Source organism: Gasterosteus aculeatus, chromosome 7, assembly GCF_964276395.1.
Source record: "Gasterosteus aculeatus chromosome 7, fGasAcu3.hap1.1, whole genome shotgun sequence".
NCBI lineage: Eukaryota > Metazoa > Chordata > Actinopteri > Perciformes > Gasterosteidae > Gasterosteus > Gasterosteus aculeatus.
Genome location: NC_135694.1, coordinates 16,571,583 through 16,587,805, shown reverse-complemented (window position 1 = coordinate 16,587,805; position 16,223 = coordinate 16,571,583). Strand labels below are relative to the sequence as shown.

General features: G+C 44.7%; 1 protein-coding gene across 2 annotated transcripts in view; it reads right to left on the bottom strand.

The window, feature by feature from the left end:
- The window catches only part of dscama (Down syndrome cell adhesion molecule a), a 78,384-nt gene that overhangs the window by 45,729 nt on the left and 16,432 nt on the right, over positions 1 to 16,223 (bottom strand). For both annotated transcript variants that reach the window (XM_040181783.2, XM_040181784.2), the window contains exons 2-3: positions 15,574 to 15,891; positions 15,288 to 15,437 (exon numbers count right to left, since the gene is read on the bottom strand). In XM_040181783.2, the coding sequence (XP_040037717.1) occupies positions 15,288 to 15,437; positions 15,574 to 15,891 (468 nt within the window). The remainder of the gene's footprint in view (positions 1 to 15,287; positions 15,438 to 15,573; positions 15,892 to 16,223) is intronic.

Below are 16,223 nucleotides of genomic sequence, written 5' to 3'. Positions count from 1 at the left end.
GAATTGTGAAAGGGAGAAAGACAAGGACAGCGAGGGAGAGAGGTGAACTGGTTACTGTAGCAACCAGGAGAGTGACTCTTGCAATGGCATACACATGGGGGAGGGGGGTTGAGGGGTAAAGGCAGAGGAGAGCGCTGCTGATGGGATGTAGTAGAGGGAGGGGGGTGCTTGGGGTGGAGGAGGTAGAGTGCAGGAGGCAGATCAGAGGGAGGTGTCAGTGGGTTACTGCGCACAGAGAAATTCGCCCTCTTTTTTTTTGAACCCCGGCAGAAGAAAGGGAGGCAGGAACAAAAGGGAGCTGTCTTTTGGTCGCTGCGCTGGATTGGACTGTCATCGCTTCCTCCTAACAACCTCACTTAGCTCGCTGCTTCCACCCCCAGACACTTTCCTGCGTGTGTGTCTTTCTCTGTGCTTCCCTTTCAGAACACTGTACACGCTTCAATCCATTGCTTCCGATTCTCAGATGGAAGCTCGTCACTGAATGAATTACATCGACTGCTGGTTTTAAGTTTTAAAATTAATAAAACAAACTTTAAACTTCATACATTATGACTCAATTGTCAATGTTTGCAACTGAGATATATTTTCACATTTTATACATTTGCAATTGTATACATTAGTTCCTCGAGTAATTGTCTCAAAACATCAGAAAACCTAAGGATGGAGTCATTGTTTGGCCCAACCAATGATCCAAAATCCAAGTAGTTAGTTAGTTAGTTATGTTGTCCAGACAAGGAAAAGCAGGCAATAATTACATTTGGGAGGCTGGAACCATCAATGTATTGATATTTATGTCTGGATGAATAACTTGGTGTGGCATTTGAAGAAAAACATAAAAAATCCCCAAAAAACTAATGCACTGTTGAAGCATATAATAACTTTTCTGCAATACTTTGATGGTAGAAGTAGTATCTACTTGTGCTAATAACTATGCTGACAGGTACTATGACTCCACAGATGATAATGACTGCTGTTACATCTCTCTGCACTAAAATAAATATTTTATTTTGAAAAAATTACATGTGCTTGTCTCTCTTGACACATTTCGTGCTTAGCATTACCAAAGCATTTTGGTGACGCTAAGGAGCCTTAAGCGCAAAATTGGCCCAGAATATTGTCCAACATGAAACAGGGGAGAATGCACACATTTCTGCACTAATAACTTCTCCCGTTTGGATTAACAATATGTGTTGCTATGGCAATAACTTTCTTCTACTACTATGCCATAAGTCAGAGGCCAAACTTCACTATGAGCCAGAGAAAAGGCTTCAGCAATGTAAATTAGACTTGCTCAATGCATTGAGTGAAGAAGCGTCTGATGTTGGGGACTCTTCACGAATGAGCGATGTGACTGGCGTTCTGAGAGGCACCGAGGTATTACGACACTGTGTTGTACAATGACAAAAGGAGCTGGTACTGAGGTCATCAATGGGTTCTGATAGCAGGTACATGAAGTGCTTTTAGGTAAGGAGCAGCCCTGACCTTTCTAGTGTTAGCATTTTATTAATTGACAATAAGCTGATACATTTTCCATCAATCTAGCAGGCAAATAATAATTGGCTCTAATTTCCGCCTTCATCTTGCTACATCCGCATGCAGGACAATTGAATTATTACAAATTCTGCCCCATCTGTCATTAAAATTTTTCATTTTTGCTTAGATAAGGGCAATTAACCTTTCTTCCAGAGGCGTTATGACTTTGTTGGCCACTTCTGAAGACAAAAGGAGGATGATAGCAAGTACTCTCTGACCTTATGACAGCATCCAACTGAGTAACAGACTGCCAGAGACAAACAGAGCCATGGGATGGGTGTAATGAATATGCTGCCTCCTATGGTGGGGATGACCTTATAAACAACAACAAACTGTCACTGTGGCCAAGGCCTTCTGGGAGCTGCCCTCTGGGCAAGGGCAAATGGCCTGGAACTCGCTGGACACGACTGCCAGAGGAGTCAGTTATTCGATGTTGTAACACGGGACAAGCTTCTGTGCATGCATGGGCTTTTAATAACAAGCCGAACGTTTAAATTCCGCCCTCAACCAGCTGACGAGGCCCTTTCGCAACGCACAGCGGATGTTATTTGTTCACGTTTCTCAGGTAGATCATCAAAAGTTTCGCAGATGCCGCCGTGGCAAATCGTCTCCTTTACTGCACTGCGTGGCGCTAAATGACTGATTTTATTACACAAGACAAGTGACACGGCTGCGAACACTGTGATCTCAGCCAGGCATTTCCAAATCAAAGGGCGCAAGAGAGACGTCCTTCAAGGAGGGACTTTCATGTCGCCTTGAAGGAGACAGGGGAGGGGGGGGTTGGAAGTCAGAGCGAGGCATATGGCCTCTTAAATATGGGTGATGAGAACTGACAGGTTAACTCAACATTCGTCGGGGGGGAGGCGAGAGGTAGGGGTGCACAGGGAGAAAAAAAGGGCAAAGGAGAGGTGGGGGAGAAGAGGTGTGGGTGAGCTACGTGTGTTTTGGGGTGGGAGGGGTAGGTGGGTGAGGTTGCTAAACACTTCCATCTGTTCGTATCCCGAGGCGCTACAGGGGAAGTTGATGCAGATGAGGTGCTACCGGGCCGCCTCCTTCCGCTAACAGCAGATAAATAATGATAGAAATATATTTGAATAATAGGAATGGCAGGACGGGGGGGAAGCAAAGAGCAGCGGGGGTCAAGCTGTTTCCGAGGGAGCACTTGCTTCTTCTACCACCCGAGGATCAGAGCTCTCTCAGGATGCGTGCTCATTAGCCATCCCATGAGAGCGATCTGGTTAACAGGGGTCCTCCACGTGCACCAGCATGCATAACAAGCTCTATGAAGGTACGGTGGGATTCTAAGCAATACTATCAATGTCACTGTGTGCATTTCATTTGATATCAGTGCTCATGACAGGCAATACAATATTTCAATGTGCAGTACACAAACCCTGCATCTGCCATAACAGTTGCTAATTTTGCCGAGGTCCATGCTGTCCTTGGGTTCCCGTCTAGAGTTGCGTAAACACTGATTCCAACCTGCGCTTTAGGCTTTTCAGATTGAAAGGGTTTTTTTGGGGGGATTGAGTGAGATTCTTGAATCCTGCACGTCCTTGTTCTTAGACCCACTAAATGATTGTATATTGAAATGAGGACAAGGGGCTTTTGTTGGAATAAGGGGATGGAAGGGAGAGAGATAAAGAAAAAGGTTGAAGAAGTGGAGGAAGAAAAGCAAAGCCCAGACTGATTTGGCTCTGGTAAACTGTCAGAGAGAGGGATTACCCCACCAAATCCCTGGCGAAAATAGAGGCCGAGGTTATTTACTAGCCTTACAACCAGTTGCAAACCATCTGTACTTAATTGTAAGACACAAACTTTATGAAGATCAACAGGGGATTTGGCTACAAAGCCTCTTACGCCGCTGAATTGGTGTCCCTGCCTCGAGGGGGAGAGTATGGGAGGGTGCTCGAGACACGTCACATCTACTTTGGAGGACGTGGACGCGGCTGCTCTCTCTAGTACCAATCAGGGGCCCCGTCTTGCTAAATACATAGACGAACCCTCGAACCCTGTGCATTGCTGGTTGGGGGGGTGGGGGGAGGGCAGCGAGGGCAGGGAATTAAGACGCACTTCACCAAGTAAACCTGCGACACCTCTGCTTGCTGAGAGAAGGACGTGGACAGACACATGTCCACGCACTTGATTGTGAATTGCTTTGAGCAAAGGCCGCTCACGAGGTCCTGATTAGGCACGTAATTGACCCGGTAACCTTTATTCTCAAATAATACCTAAGACGCAGAAGAAAGCCAGCATGCGGTGTCTTTGTTTGACGCAGGTTGCTGTGCATTCTGTTGTTCCTGGCAGCCATCTGAAGGCAGAAGATAAGAAGTCCTGTCCAAGCCATTGAATGGCAGGTAGCCCGCCTAATCCTATTTAACGAGAGATCCGGGCTGAATGTTGGTATGGGGGGGTCGGGGTCACGTGGGGAGCGCGTCGGGGGAAGGCCGTGGCTCTGTTACAGAGTTACAGAGGTGTGCTACAGGACATTGAGAATCTTAAAGAGCGACGTACCCCACATCTCATGCATGATCACTGCCATACATGCATATCAAGTTCTTGGGAACTGAATTGTGAGTGTGTTTGGTTGTTGTTGTTTTTGTTGTTATCTTGTTGATGAATAACGAGTGCTAAATAGAGGAAGAAAAGGCCGTCCTCCATGAGCCCAGCGCTTCTAACAAACGTCACCCAGGAACAAATATGTGGGATCTAAGCTGCTGGCCGCTTTAACTCATTTATTTTCGTCCGCCTCGCTAATTCCTTCCATCTCCATATGTTGGGTGGGCGTGAATGGACATGGGGGTGGCGGGTGTCAGGGATTAGGCCATCATGTCTGGACATACGGCGTGTGTAATCACACTAGAGGGGCCGGTCATTGTACATCTCTGTCCAGTATAAGTCTGTGCCCCCCCCCCCACCTCACTATGTCAGTGACCCTCTTATGTTTGTGTATAAAATAAATGCAAGTATCAGACTGACTGGATAAAGAGTTGATATAGACACATAAGCTGTGAAGCTTCATTCTTTCTTTTTTTACGTCATGTTAGTTGGAAATGTGATCGGATCTGATAATGCTGACATGCACAAGCTAATGAAAATAAAATCATTTCTCTGCAACTTCCATCAGTGCTTTGCAACAAAGAATTGAGCACCATGGAAGCTATGAACTATACAACAAACTGCCTGTAAATTACAAAATAAACTGTCAACAAATAAAGATCTTTAAACGCCACGTTTGAGGGTACCTCTGTCCTCGGCTCGGTCACATCATGACTCGTAATAAACCTTCGGCCGCCCCTCCAGCCTCCACCCCTCTTCATTCGAAGGTATAATCCCGAGGGACCATCTGCTAGACGCCAAAGCCACAAAACACAGAGCAAACAAGGCTGGGAAGGAGCCGACCATTACGGGGCCTCTTTGAATGGTGCGTACACACTCGCCCTGTTTGATCAGACCCTGCGAATGCTCACCACAGAGCTGCTATTTCCACACACAGGAGGAACAATTTGAGCTTCAGGAGAATGATTGCTGCCGATCGGCGGTGCACCTGCCACCGAAGAGGATAGGTGTGTGTCTGTGTGTGTGTTGGGGGGGGTTGGAAGGTGGGTGGTGGGGGGGGGGACTCTCCCTCTCTAGCCCAAAATACAGACTTAATACTATAACAGGAAAGAAATTACAGCTAACCTTTGATGGGACACTAGATGCTATTCTGTTATTTTATTTTATGCTCATTTTAGACAGCACAATTGTCTCCGAGCTGAAACAAGCAAAGCATTCATTCTTACTCCTTTCACGATACAGTTGGCCTTCTAAAGGGACTGAGGCACATTAATAATAATTAATAATTCTAAAGCTCCCCAGTCATCGCAAAATTAACTAATAAATGGCAATGGTGGCATGTTTTCATCAGCTCTCTTTTGCAGTGTTAACGGAGGTGAGACAGCACTGTTCTGACGGACACAAAATGGCTGCCTCCGACTGGAAGATGCAGTGAGCCAGAGCAGCAGCAGCAGCAGCAGCAGCAGCAGCAGCAGCAGCAGACACAGCGAACCTTCGTCTCCCTCTTTCCTCACTCTTATTCAGGGAAGAGACAAATTGTCAGTGCCTCTCCCGCGCCCCCCCGTTCAGTAGTCCCACAGCATCGCATTGCAGCAGTGTGACCCCCTTGCTGCCCAACCGGGATTACACTGTGGAAATGTAATCCCGGTTTTGGGGGGGCTAAAAGGATCAAGGCGCTAGAGGACACAACGTAATCAGGGACAACGTCTACACCCCAAGAATCAGACGGCATGATAAGTCCAAGCAGAGGTTTATCCACAACGTCAATTACAACATATGTCGTGGCAAATTAATTGAGGCGCAACATACTTAGGAGGGGGGTGGGGGGTGCACCTGCAGGCCGACAACAACGCACTCTTTCTCATTTGTATTGTTTTACACAATTTCATTTCCAACTTCTTTATCAAAACAGTTTAAATAATGTGTATATACATACTTATATATAAATACATGAATATGTGAAAGGAAATTTCAGTACCGAGGATATTTGTACTCCTAAATTTAGTAAAGTGCCAAATCAGTAAATGCAGCTGATTAACTGGAGAAAGCTGTGTCTTTCCTACCCCCCCCTCCACCTCCACCTCTGTGTGTCTAAATGGATGCACAAGGTCACATGATCTGGTCTCCATTTTGGAGTGCTGTGCATGTGTGCAGGTACAGCAGCCTGTCAAGACATGCCTGAGACACACAAAGATAAAACATACATGTGCACACACACAAACGGGCGCTGGTTAACTACATGTATAAGTTTAGACCTTGTTAGATTATAAAAAATCAAGCGAAAGTTAAAAGAATAAAAATAAATAGAGGAAGCTGGTTAACATAGTAGCTGCTGAGAGAGAAAAGGTTTATCTTCCACCACAGCTAATATAAGCTTCTCAATTAGATGAAAGGCTTTCTCCCTTTCTCTAATTTTTTTGTCCAATTTCTCCAGGCAATTTATTTAGGGTGGGGGTTAAAAATAAAAAAAAAGGAGAGGAGCGGAATCCGAGCAAAGCGTATTGGCCAAGCGCACAACGAGTCATAGCAACCTCCAGCCAATCAGGCTGAGCTCACAGCATCAACTCAGGCCCTCAGCAACAACATGACTATTTACTGTATGCAAGAGAAAATCTATTTGAGGTTCATCACTGCTCGTGCAACCAACCACATGCACAAAAAGGTTCCATCTTACTGTCTTTCTACTTGAACATCATGTTTTTAATATGAGTCATTAGGTTGTTTAAAATCTGCACTTTTACTGTCAGTAAATTAGAGGCAAAGCTGTGTGAAAACTAAAAGCAGAGGCAGCAAACATGTAAAAAAAAACACGTTTACTTGCTATCAGGAGGGCTCACTCTCTATTCTGCATTGTGAATTAACTGGGATTATGCAAAGGGCCTTTTATTCGCTCACTTATCAGTTTAATTTCTTTGTCCACAGAAGTATTTTTACAAAGAGGTATTGTACTTCTGTCTACATTCGGCGAGTGGAACTAAAGGATTATGCAAGCATTTCCAAAAATAAGTGTTTCCTCACTTTTGAATTAATGTATGTAAGAGTGGGTTGGCAAGGATAATCAAAACGTTTTCTTTAATGGTTTCAAGAACAGGAGTTTGAATGTGCAGTGAAATTATTTTAAGCCGTTCAGCTGAAACGTTTAAATAAATCTCAAACAAAATATTTTTAGATTTTATATATTTCTTATTTTAAATGGTGCATTTAAATAGCAGAAAAGTCCTTGGTTATTACGATATTTAAGTTAATAATACAGAAATGTCACTGTAAACGGCTTTGTTTTTATTAAGGGAAATAATAATATTGATTTAGCAATTCAGTACAGTACTAATATATATACATATTAGATTTAATATTTTTGTATTTAGTTTAATAATCCAGAAGAATACTACATTTGATAATAAAATAAAAATGCAATTTAGCAATTTCTTTTTAGTTTTAATATGGAACATATTGGCATTGGGTATTTTTAAATAAAACATTTAAACAGAGTCAGCAATACTTAAATATTAAATATAAAAACATATAGTTATTTAAATAAATTGACGTGCCATTCTAATTATAATTTATCATTTAATTCCTGATAACTAAAAAATGACCACAAAACATGCAAATCATTCATTTAATAAATTAATACCATAATGCTAAAGATATGTTAAATAGCAAAAAATCTAATCTTGGTATGAATCATCTTAAATAAACACATGGATGGCCTCAAGGCCTCTCAGCTCTTCCTGTACAAACTGATGTTTAACCATCCCTTTCTCACCATCTGGTCCTCCACTCGTTACTTCAGAATCAAGGTTACACATCACAGCTCGAGTGTGCCAATACAAAGCATCGCGTGCAACTTGAGCAGCTCGGGGGACGTCGGCGCTCTAAGACGTCTATCAAGGTGATTTCCGACGGCAAATCGTCTCGGTGATGCTTTTTCCCAGGTTACCTTTATACGGGCGCCACTGAATTAATTCACTTCATTATTTGCATGAATTTTTTGATTAGCAGTGGGAGGAATCTTCCCCGCTTTTATCTTCCGACTGACATGTGGGGCGACTAAGGATGGAACCGCATTCTTTACCTCTATCAGGTTTAGCTTTTAGTAGCTTGTACCTCAATTCTGATTAGATAATATTGCAATCATAGCTGCAAATAAGATGACACTGTGAAGAGAGAACAATCACATTTAACCCAAAACAGAAATCTCTATCATTGCAGTTTGAGGCCTGCTTACGTAGCCAACCGGGATTTATTGAAATGCTAAAAACGTACGCCAACAAAGGGAGGCGCCGGACCGGCGTTGCCCTCACACAATCAATCGTACGTCAGTTGTGGCGGTGTGGCTATGTCATCCTACACTTCATTTTCTTGTGTATCCTCTGTTATGAGGATGTGGAAAAAAAACGGGCTCGTATTTCATGAGTCTGCATTAAAGCTTACACCGTGATATTTTGTCTCTGTCTTTACTCGGCCTCAAATGCGGCACAGAAGGGGACAGAAAAGGGAAGGAGCAAGCGAGATAGAGGGGAACACGGAGAGGGAGGGGGCTGTGAATAGGCAGAGTGAGTGGCATGCATGGACAGCTCCTCTGTCTCTCAAAGACACTGCAGCAGCTGCATGCACGCGATAAGAGCAACCATTCACAGACCTCCCCCCCACCCCTATTTTCCACCTCCTACACACCAACACACCATCCCTGTCTCTCGACAACACGCGCTTCTATGCACACTGGCCTCTCTGCAAGCCCCTACAATGCTGCTGAGATTTGAAGCAGTCTCTTGTTGCCAGTCAAAGGTCCCCCCCCAAAAAAAACCTGTTTTGGTTTTTTTTCCTGTTACGTCAATGGGAGTGAAACATGGATGAGACTGAGAGGTGTGTGGTTTTCTCTTCAATTTGTTTTTGGAATCGCTGACCGGGGAGCAACCCGGACTGAAGCTCGTCTAGTTGTTCACCACTGAGCCTGTTCTGTCTGTCTGTGTGTCATATTTGGCCTTCGCAGATAATCTCCCGCCAGAGAGATTGGTTAAAAATATCCCATAATAACAGTGATGCTTGATTGACTATCTCCGATCAGCATCTATTCGCACAAAAAAAATCCCAGCAATTTGCATTGGGTTGTCTTGCATTCCCAAAACATCTATGCCCGAATGCATCATCCATGTCATGTTTTCTTTCTTCAAATATATGACATGTGAAAATATCTAACTGCCAATCACTCAGATCCACTGATACCATCCGGCCCTCCAATCCATAGCGTCCACGGAAGGTCTAAGTGCCAATTAATTGCAATTAGCTCGTGTTGCGCTTATAGCTAATCTGTATATTGGCAGGGAGCCACGCATGACCTGGCTGCCGTCCAGGTCTGGAAGCCTTCGGAGGAAGCAGCCGGGAGCCGCAGCCTCGGCGCAGCGCGGAGCGGCCCGGAAAAGACGTGCCAAACTGCGGCGGCACAAAGGAGACCTCGCTGTTTATCAAAGATTAAGCAGTGCTTAGTATCTCTCCCCCGGCCCTCCTCCTCTCGGCCTGCGCTCAAATATACGCATGCGTGCACACACACACACTGCAACTAGCACCCTAATTGTTTTCCAGCCCCGAGAGTTTAATAAAGAACAAATTGTGTTTATTGGTGAGTAAACAGCACGGATGTGGAAGTGTGATCATTGCAGCGCCAGTGCTGTACAGAGACGGAAAGGGCATCAGCCAATTGAACTAATATCTCTGTCAGTCTACGGCTGTGTGGAGGGAGACTGTGAGAGCGCCAGAATACTTGTGGACTTTTGTATCTCGTTATCAGCACTGCAAAATCATACAGTCATGTGTTGCACCTATAATGTTGTAATGCAGCATTCAAAACATTCCTTCACTGCAACGTGAATTCTGAAACAATCATGATTGCATACACATTTATGCAGGGAGGCATAAAAGCAAATTAACTATATCCTGGAGTTGGACAGTTACAGTTACACATCAAAACCATCTTATCTGAACATTTCCTGTTAAGAAAATCAAGATATTTGTATTATATTGAACATTTCTTTTATTCAAGCCTCTATTGAAATCTAAAGAACACCATTCTAGCCTCCTAGGTTAGGTTACATTTTTTACTGTTTACTGTGTGTGACCATTGGGGTTGTCTCTACAAAATGATAACATGAATATTTATCTAAGTAATATTTACAAATATTTATTCTGATTGTTGCATATACAGCATTTTAAGTACCGCGTACTTTTTTAAGAGGATAGTAGTTTTCCTTTTCATAAGATCACGTTGCCGGCAGCCTGCCCAGCCCAAGTGTATCTAACCGTCATGTTCCCATAATGCTTTGTGGCAACTGCAGCCAGATTCATGCACACAGGTATTGATTTTCTTCCTTCAGTGCAACCCTTTATTTATCACACTAAGCCCCTGGCACTGGGTGCGAGGAGAGAACCCGCTCACAGCTTGTGAGAGGACACACTGAATTCAACGTGAGAGACGCTTACCATGTAACGTGAATTTATTTTCGTTTATCTGTCATTTATCTGCTGTAGAGCATAATCCTAGCTCTGTGTGGGATGCATGTGGAGGTATGCTTGTGTGTATTTTTGCCTCTGGTCCACACAAACACTCTCCGCTCTCCATAGGCCACCTGACCCATTTTTCTCTGTGAATAACGATACTCCAGCCAATCATGGGCGGACAGAACGGCGAGAGCCGAGAAAAAAAAGGCTCAACATCCCGCCTGTCACACGTCACAGTCCAAACCCTGCCTTTCGACAGAGTGCAGGATGGAGAGAGAGAGACAGAGGAAGAGTTAGTAAGCCCCTCTATTCTCTCCCCCTCCTTTCCGCCGCTCCCTCTCCACCAAAGAGGGACCAGTAAAACCTTTACCCGCCCAGCCCAGCCCCCAGCTCAAGGTTGTGCAGCGCCAATGGCTGCTCTTCCTACGTAGCAAGCAAAGAAAGGGGCAGAACTGACAGCAAGCAAGCTTCAAGGATACTAACAACTTAAGACGTTCATTACAGCGTGCTGTACTTTATATACTCTATGTAAATTTCAAGTCGTGTGGATGCATTCTTAGCCTAGACTATTTTTTTTCTTCCTTTTGCAACCCGTATAGACACAAGAGGGTGTAGCTAAGTACAACTGACCGCTGAGTAAAAGGGTTGGGGGTTATAAAGAACCGTTATTTACTAAATGAGCATCATGCTGTATTGAACCAAAGGAGTCATCCCCTGATCAGCAACTCACTGGTCAGTAGAGAGTAGCAAGTTTAAGGCGCCTCTGTATTGGAAGCACTTTGCAGAAGCGGAGGTTGGCTTCTACACCATACTGGCAGGTTGAAAATACACAGATCAGCTTAGTCAACGGCCATCAACTGTATGACCCTAAAGCCAAAGGCATCAATGGCCGCGTACCAGATGGCTTCATAGCTGCCTATAAGATGGAGGAGAAGGAACGGATGAGAAACAGTGGGCCCTGTGGAAAGATGATAACAACCGGCAGCCTTTTGATGGTAACTCTTGATATTTACTTAAATTATGCACAGCCAATTAAACCTACATGGTGTGGCTGGCTCTTCTCCCTCTGGGTGATGGCTGCGGGGAATCGAGGCTGGCTGCAGAAATAACTCCCAACACACACCTCCAAATGTCAACACACATGAAAGAAACTGTGAAAAGCACAAGGTGGCTCAGCAAATGGCCAGACTAACAGCCAACTGTCTCTACACACAACCAAACCCAGCCGTTCTGGTGATAACGTACTCAGTGGGTAACAAGTAATCAGGGGCGTTCATCTAGTGTTCGAGAAACAGGCACGTTTAAGAATGTAACCATCCATATATGTGTTCACAAGAAGAGAAAAAAGACGGCTTAGAGATGAGGGAGGACTGAGCAGAGCAAAGAGAATCTGTGTGATGGCCGACGGCCCTTGTGCTAAGCTTGTGCGCTGAATGAAAAGAAGCCCTAGAGTGGGTGTGTTTGTATGCGTGTGTGTGTGTGTGTGCGCGTGAGTCTCTGCAGCAGTTCTGGGGGGGTGGGGGGGGGTCGGCCCCCGCTAAGCCCTGCTGGTGCTGAATGCAGAGCAGCCAGCATCAGGCCAAAGCAAATCACTACAAGGCCTCCTCAGTGACTGCAGCGTAGGCTGCACCTGGGGAACGGCCCTGCACAGCAACGCGGCCGCAGCGCCACGCTACCCGAAGAGCGGCCCGGCAGGAAGAAGTGCATTCGCACCAGGCACGGCCCCTCACTAAAGTGCAGGGACAAAATGGCATTACCATTCAGCTGAGCTGCATTCCCAATTAGGTTTCAGCCTTAAACACGTCTAAGTTGAAACAACAAAAACAAACAACCGTCTCCTGAGGGAAAGGTTCTGTTTTGGTTGGACCCAAACCGCCTCCCCAGCAACCTCCCTCCACGTCTATAAATTATGACTATGAAAAAAAATATTTTGACATTGCACTTCGGTCGAGCTTTATTTTCAAAGAACGCAGCTTTCCAAAGCACATTATGCGTTTCCGTACATCCACACTTAATCAGTTTGTCCCAGAGGTTCAGATTTCCAGCGACGAGAGTCAGAACCACATAAACCCAAAAAAAATCTATCACATTTGGAAGTACAACTTGTTAAGATTTATTGGAAAAGGAATGGAAAACATTGCATTCCTCAATCCATTTCCCTTACTGAACCGTTAAAGTCTCCACTTCTGTGCCCTGAATGCTGCTCACTGTTTCAGCTCTGCCGGTTAGGGTTAGGGTTAGAGTTCGGCTGTCATGTCATGCAATGATGGTGGTAACGGTGCTTGTACTCGTACTCATAATCCTCTTTGTACAATTTAACCAGTCTGTCTTGAATCAAATCTGACTTTTTAAAGCTATTAAGTTATTGGAAATGTTTGGATCACACAACTGGGAAACAATCCTATGCAGCAGCCGCTATATATATATATATATATAATATTATTAGGTGTTTTTTTTTTGTAGTCTATATATATATATATATATATATATATATATATATATATACATATACACACACAGTCTGTAGTCTGATAAGGTTGCCCTTTGCTATCTTCATCCCTCCTGACAACGGGCCATGAGCATACAATGATTTCTCTCCATTGTGTCCATGAATCAGTTCCTGATTGGCTCCCCTCTAAACAATAACTAAAATCTAGGAAAATTGGCAGCTTTGGAATTGATGATTCCCCCGAACTTGCCTTGATACTACATACTGTAGATCAGGGGGGCTCGATAGGTCGATCGCCAAGGCAGCGCCAGTAGATCGCCTGCAATATGCACGGCCGACAGCGGGCGCTAACGGAAAACAATCCTTGCTTATTAACAGACACGTTTAGCAAAAATAACCCTGGCTGACTCCAACCAGTACAACTCATAAGAGTACGGTCCTGACCCAGGAGAGTATGAAATGCTTGTGACGCTTCCTTCGCTTCGGACCGATGAGTAGTTTTGCAGCGCTGCTGTTCCTTTTCGGTTTGGTTACCGCTACTACTCGTTCGCCCGACTACTACCCGACTACTGATGTTTAGTTTTGTTTAGTATTACACTAAATAAACATAGTTCTAAGTTGTCCAGTTCAATGAAATAATTACATTTGTCCATAAGCTTGTTGATAAAAACGGATAAACTTACCCATAAACAAGTTGTCCAGTGAGGTGGCTGAACTGGACTACATTGATTCTGTTAATACTCTGGACCACTATAACACTGCATCAAACAGCAATACCCCACGGTTACTTCCATTGGACTGAATGCATTTTTCATCATAATTTCCAATTCTATTCTAATGGACACCAGGGTTCTTTAAGTGGTGCTTTGTTAGTCTACCCTGCAGTAACTCAAAAGGCTCTCGTCCAGTGAGACTTACAAAGGGCCTGTCTGACACCGCGCTACACCTCCCCATCTGAAAAGACACTTAAATTATTCATAGCCAAGACAGAAAAGCTAAATTTCACTTTTCTTTGTTGTTTGAGGCCCATGTGTTGATATTGTTTTTCTTCATTAAAAATTAAAATATCGAAGCTCGGTCACCGAGATGAATGGGTCAAGCCATCTTGCGTCGAGCTGTCAGTCGCAGTTGTGGGCATGGAGATTCACAGACTTTGACACACACACGTAGTGCACCTAAAGTGTGAGTAGAAGAGGATGAGGGAAATGGACGGTGCGTCAGTAGGATGCGTGCGCTGAGACGTGAATAAAGACCATTTGCTCATGGATTCATAGGCTTCCGTCATCCATTATTTAACGTGGAGAAGAGCGGTGGATTGTTGGCTGGGTCATTTTTCTGACAGCGTTTACATGGCGGATGGCTACAGATGTGAAGATTTTCACGGCTCTACATAAACACTTTGTGTTGACAGTTTTTTGTTTTTTTTTCAAAGAAAGATCAGGCCTATATTCAACCCCCTGTAGTCATAGTGCACAACTATTTAACAATTCAGTGATTAGTTCAAAACATCCAAACACACTAACATATTCAAAAGTAGAAGAGTTACATTTTACATTGCATCCCTGTAAATGGCCGTATCTGAAAACACGCTTGCGGCAAATCCATTTATGGACTATTAAGAGATTGCTATAGATTTCAACATGGCCAGTTCCCCCTCAGCGGGCAAATGTGAAACAGCAGAAAAACAAATAGAAAAAAAAGCAGTCGTTCGCCAGCATTTGCCCTCTATCCAAAAGCAAAATGACATTAGCCCTCGTATATCGAGTTTGCTAAATGCCCCACATAAAGTGAATTTGCCCCCCAGGGCTGGGAAACAATCACGCAGAAAAGCGCTCCATTTAAGTGATTTGAATGATCCGAGTGCTGCCGTGCTTCCTATCAACCAGAGAAATGGGTCAATACACTGAGACTAAGTGACACGGCTGGCAGCCAGTGCTCTGGTACAAGGCCGCGCAGAGGAAGAGGAGCGTGACCTCGCCGTCACTGGGTCAGACAGTCGTGGACGCAGACACACAACAACGCAGACGGGGCCTGGCTGGCTGCTACAAGCGGGGCCCCTGCATGGGCTCACGTCAGAACCTTGGTAGAACGAGCTCGACAACACACACCTCTGCTGTCACAATGCTCAACGCCACTCAAAGATCAGTGACTAAACCCTGATGCCAAGTTCAAACTGCCATGCAGGGTTCTTTTCAATTGTAACTCTCAAATATTATTCTTTACTTGAGTAAAGAGGAATGCCACAACTTACTTTCAGCGTTGATTGACAATGTGTCTTTCTCCCAGGACACAACAGTGATGTAGGCCTCCACTGAGGCGGGAATAATGCACTTGAATACCGCCACATTTCCTCTCATGGCCTTCTGGTCCTCCACCCGGACTGTGTAGGGCTCTCGTAGGACTGCGGAAGAGTGGACAGAGAGGCGTTGCACATGAGATGAGGAATATTGCTTGTATTGAGCTACATTAAGACAAGCCACTCCTCATAGTAGAACTACGATTGCTTGGACTACAGCAAAGCAGTGGTAGAAACTGACCGGCCTTAATGTGGACATCTTGGCTCCTGATTCTCCCTGAGGGGTTCTCTGCTGTGCAATAGTAGCTGTTGTCGTGGATGAGTTTGCTAAAGCTGGAAGGGGGGATGTGGAAGATCTGAAGGGTGCCATTGGGGTGTACATGGCGGATCCCTGGCACATCATAGATCTCCTCGCTGGTGGCCAGGTACCAGCGCAGTGAGACAGGGGGCACGCCTGCGGCGGGACAGGGCACCGATGTCCCTGTGGTGCTGGCAAACACTACCTCTTGCACAGATGCATTGACAAAATATAAGCTGGAACGTAGATCTTCACAGAAAACTGCAGAGAGAGAAAAGAGATTGAAAACAGAAATGTTAGAGACGTTTCCTTTTGTATTTCCAATGAAACTTTGTATGTTAGAGAAGTAATACAACTTGGTAGCCACTATTGTCCCACCCCAGCACATACCATGAGAACTATCAATAATCTGACAGAATGTGCGGGCCTGCATGCTTGTATTTAGGCCAGGTGTGTTTTCTCCCTGGTTGGCCATTGTGTTTGTGCTCACTGCAGTGGAGCGAGGCTGCAGGAGTGCGACTCTTGTTGTCTATGAAGAGACATTGCAGCAAAGCTCTGGGAGCACAGCGAAGGATGTGAAATAACAGAGCCTG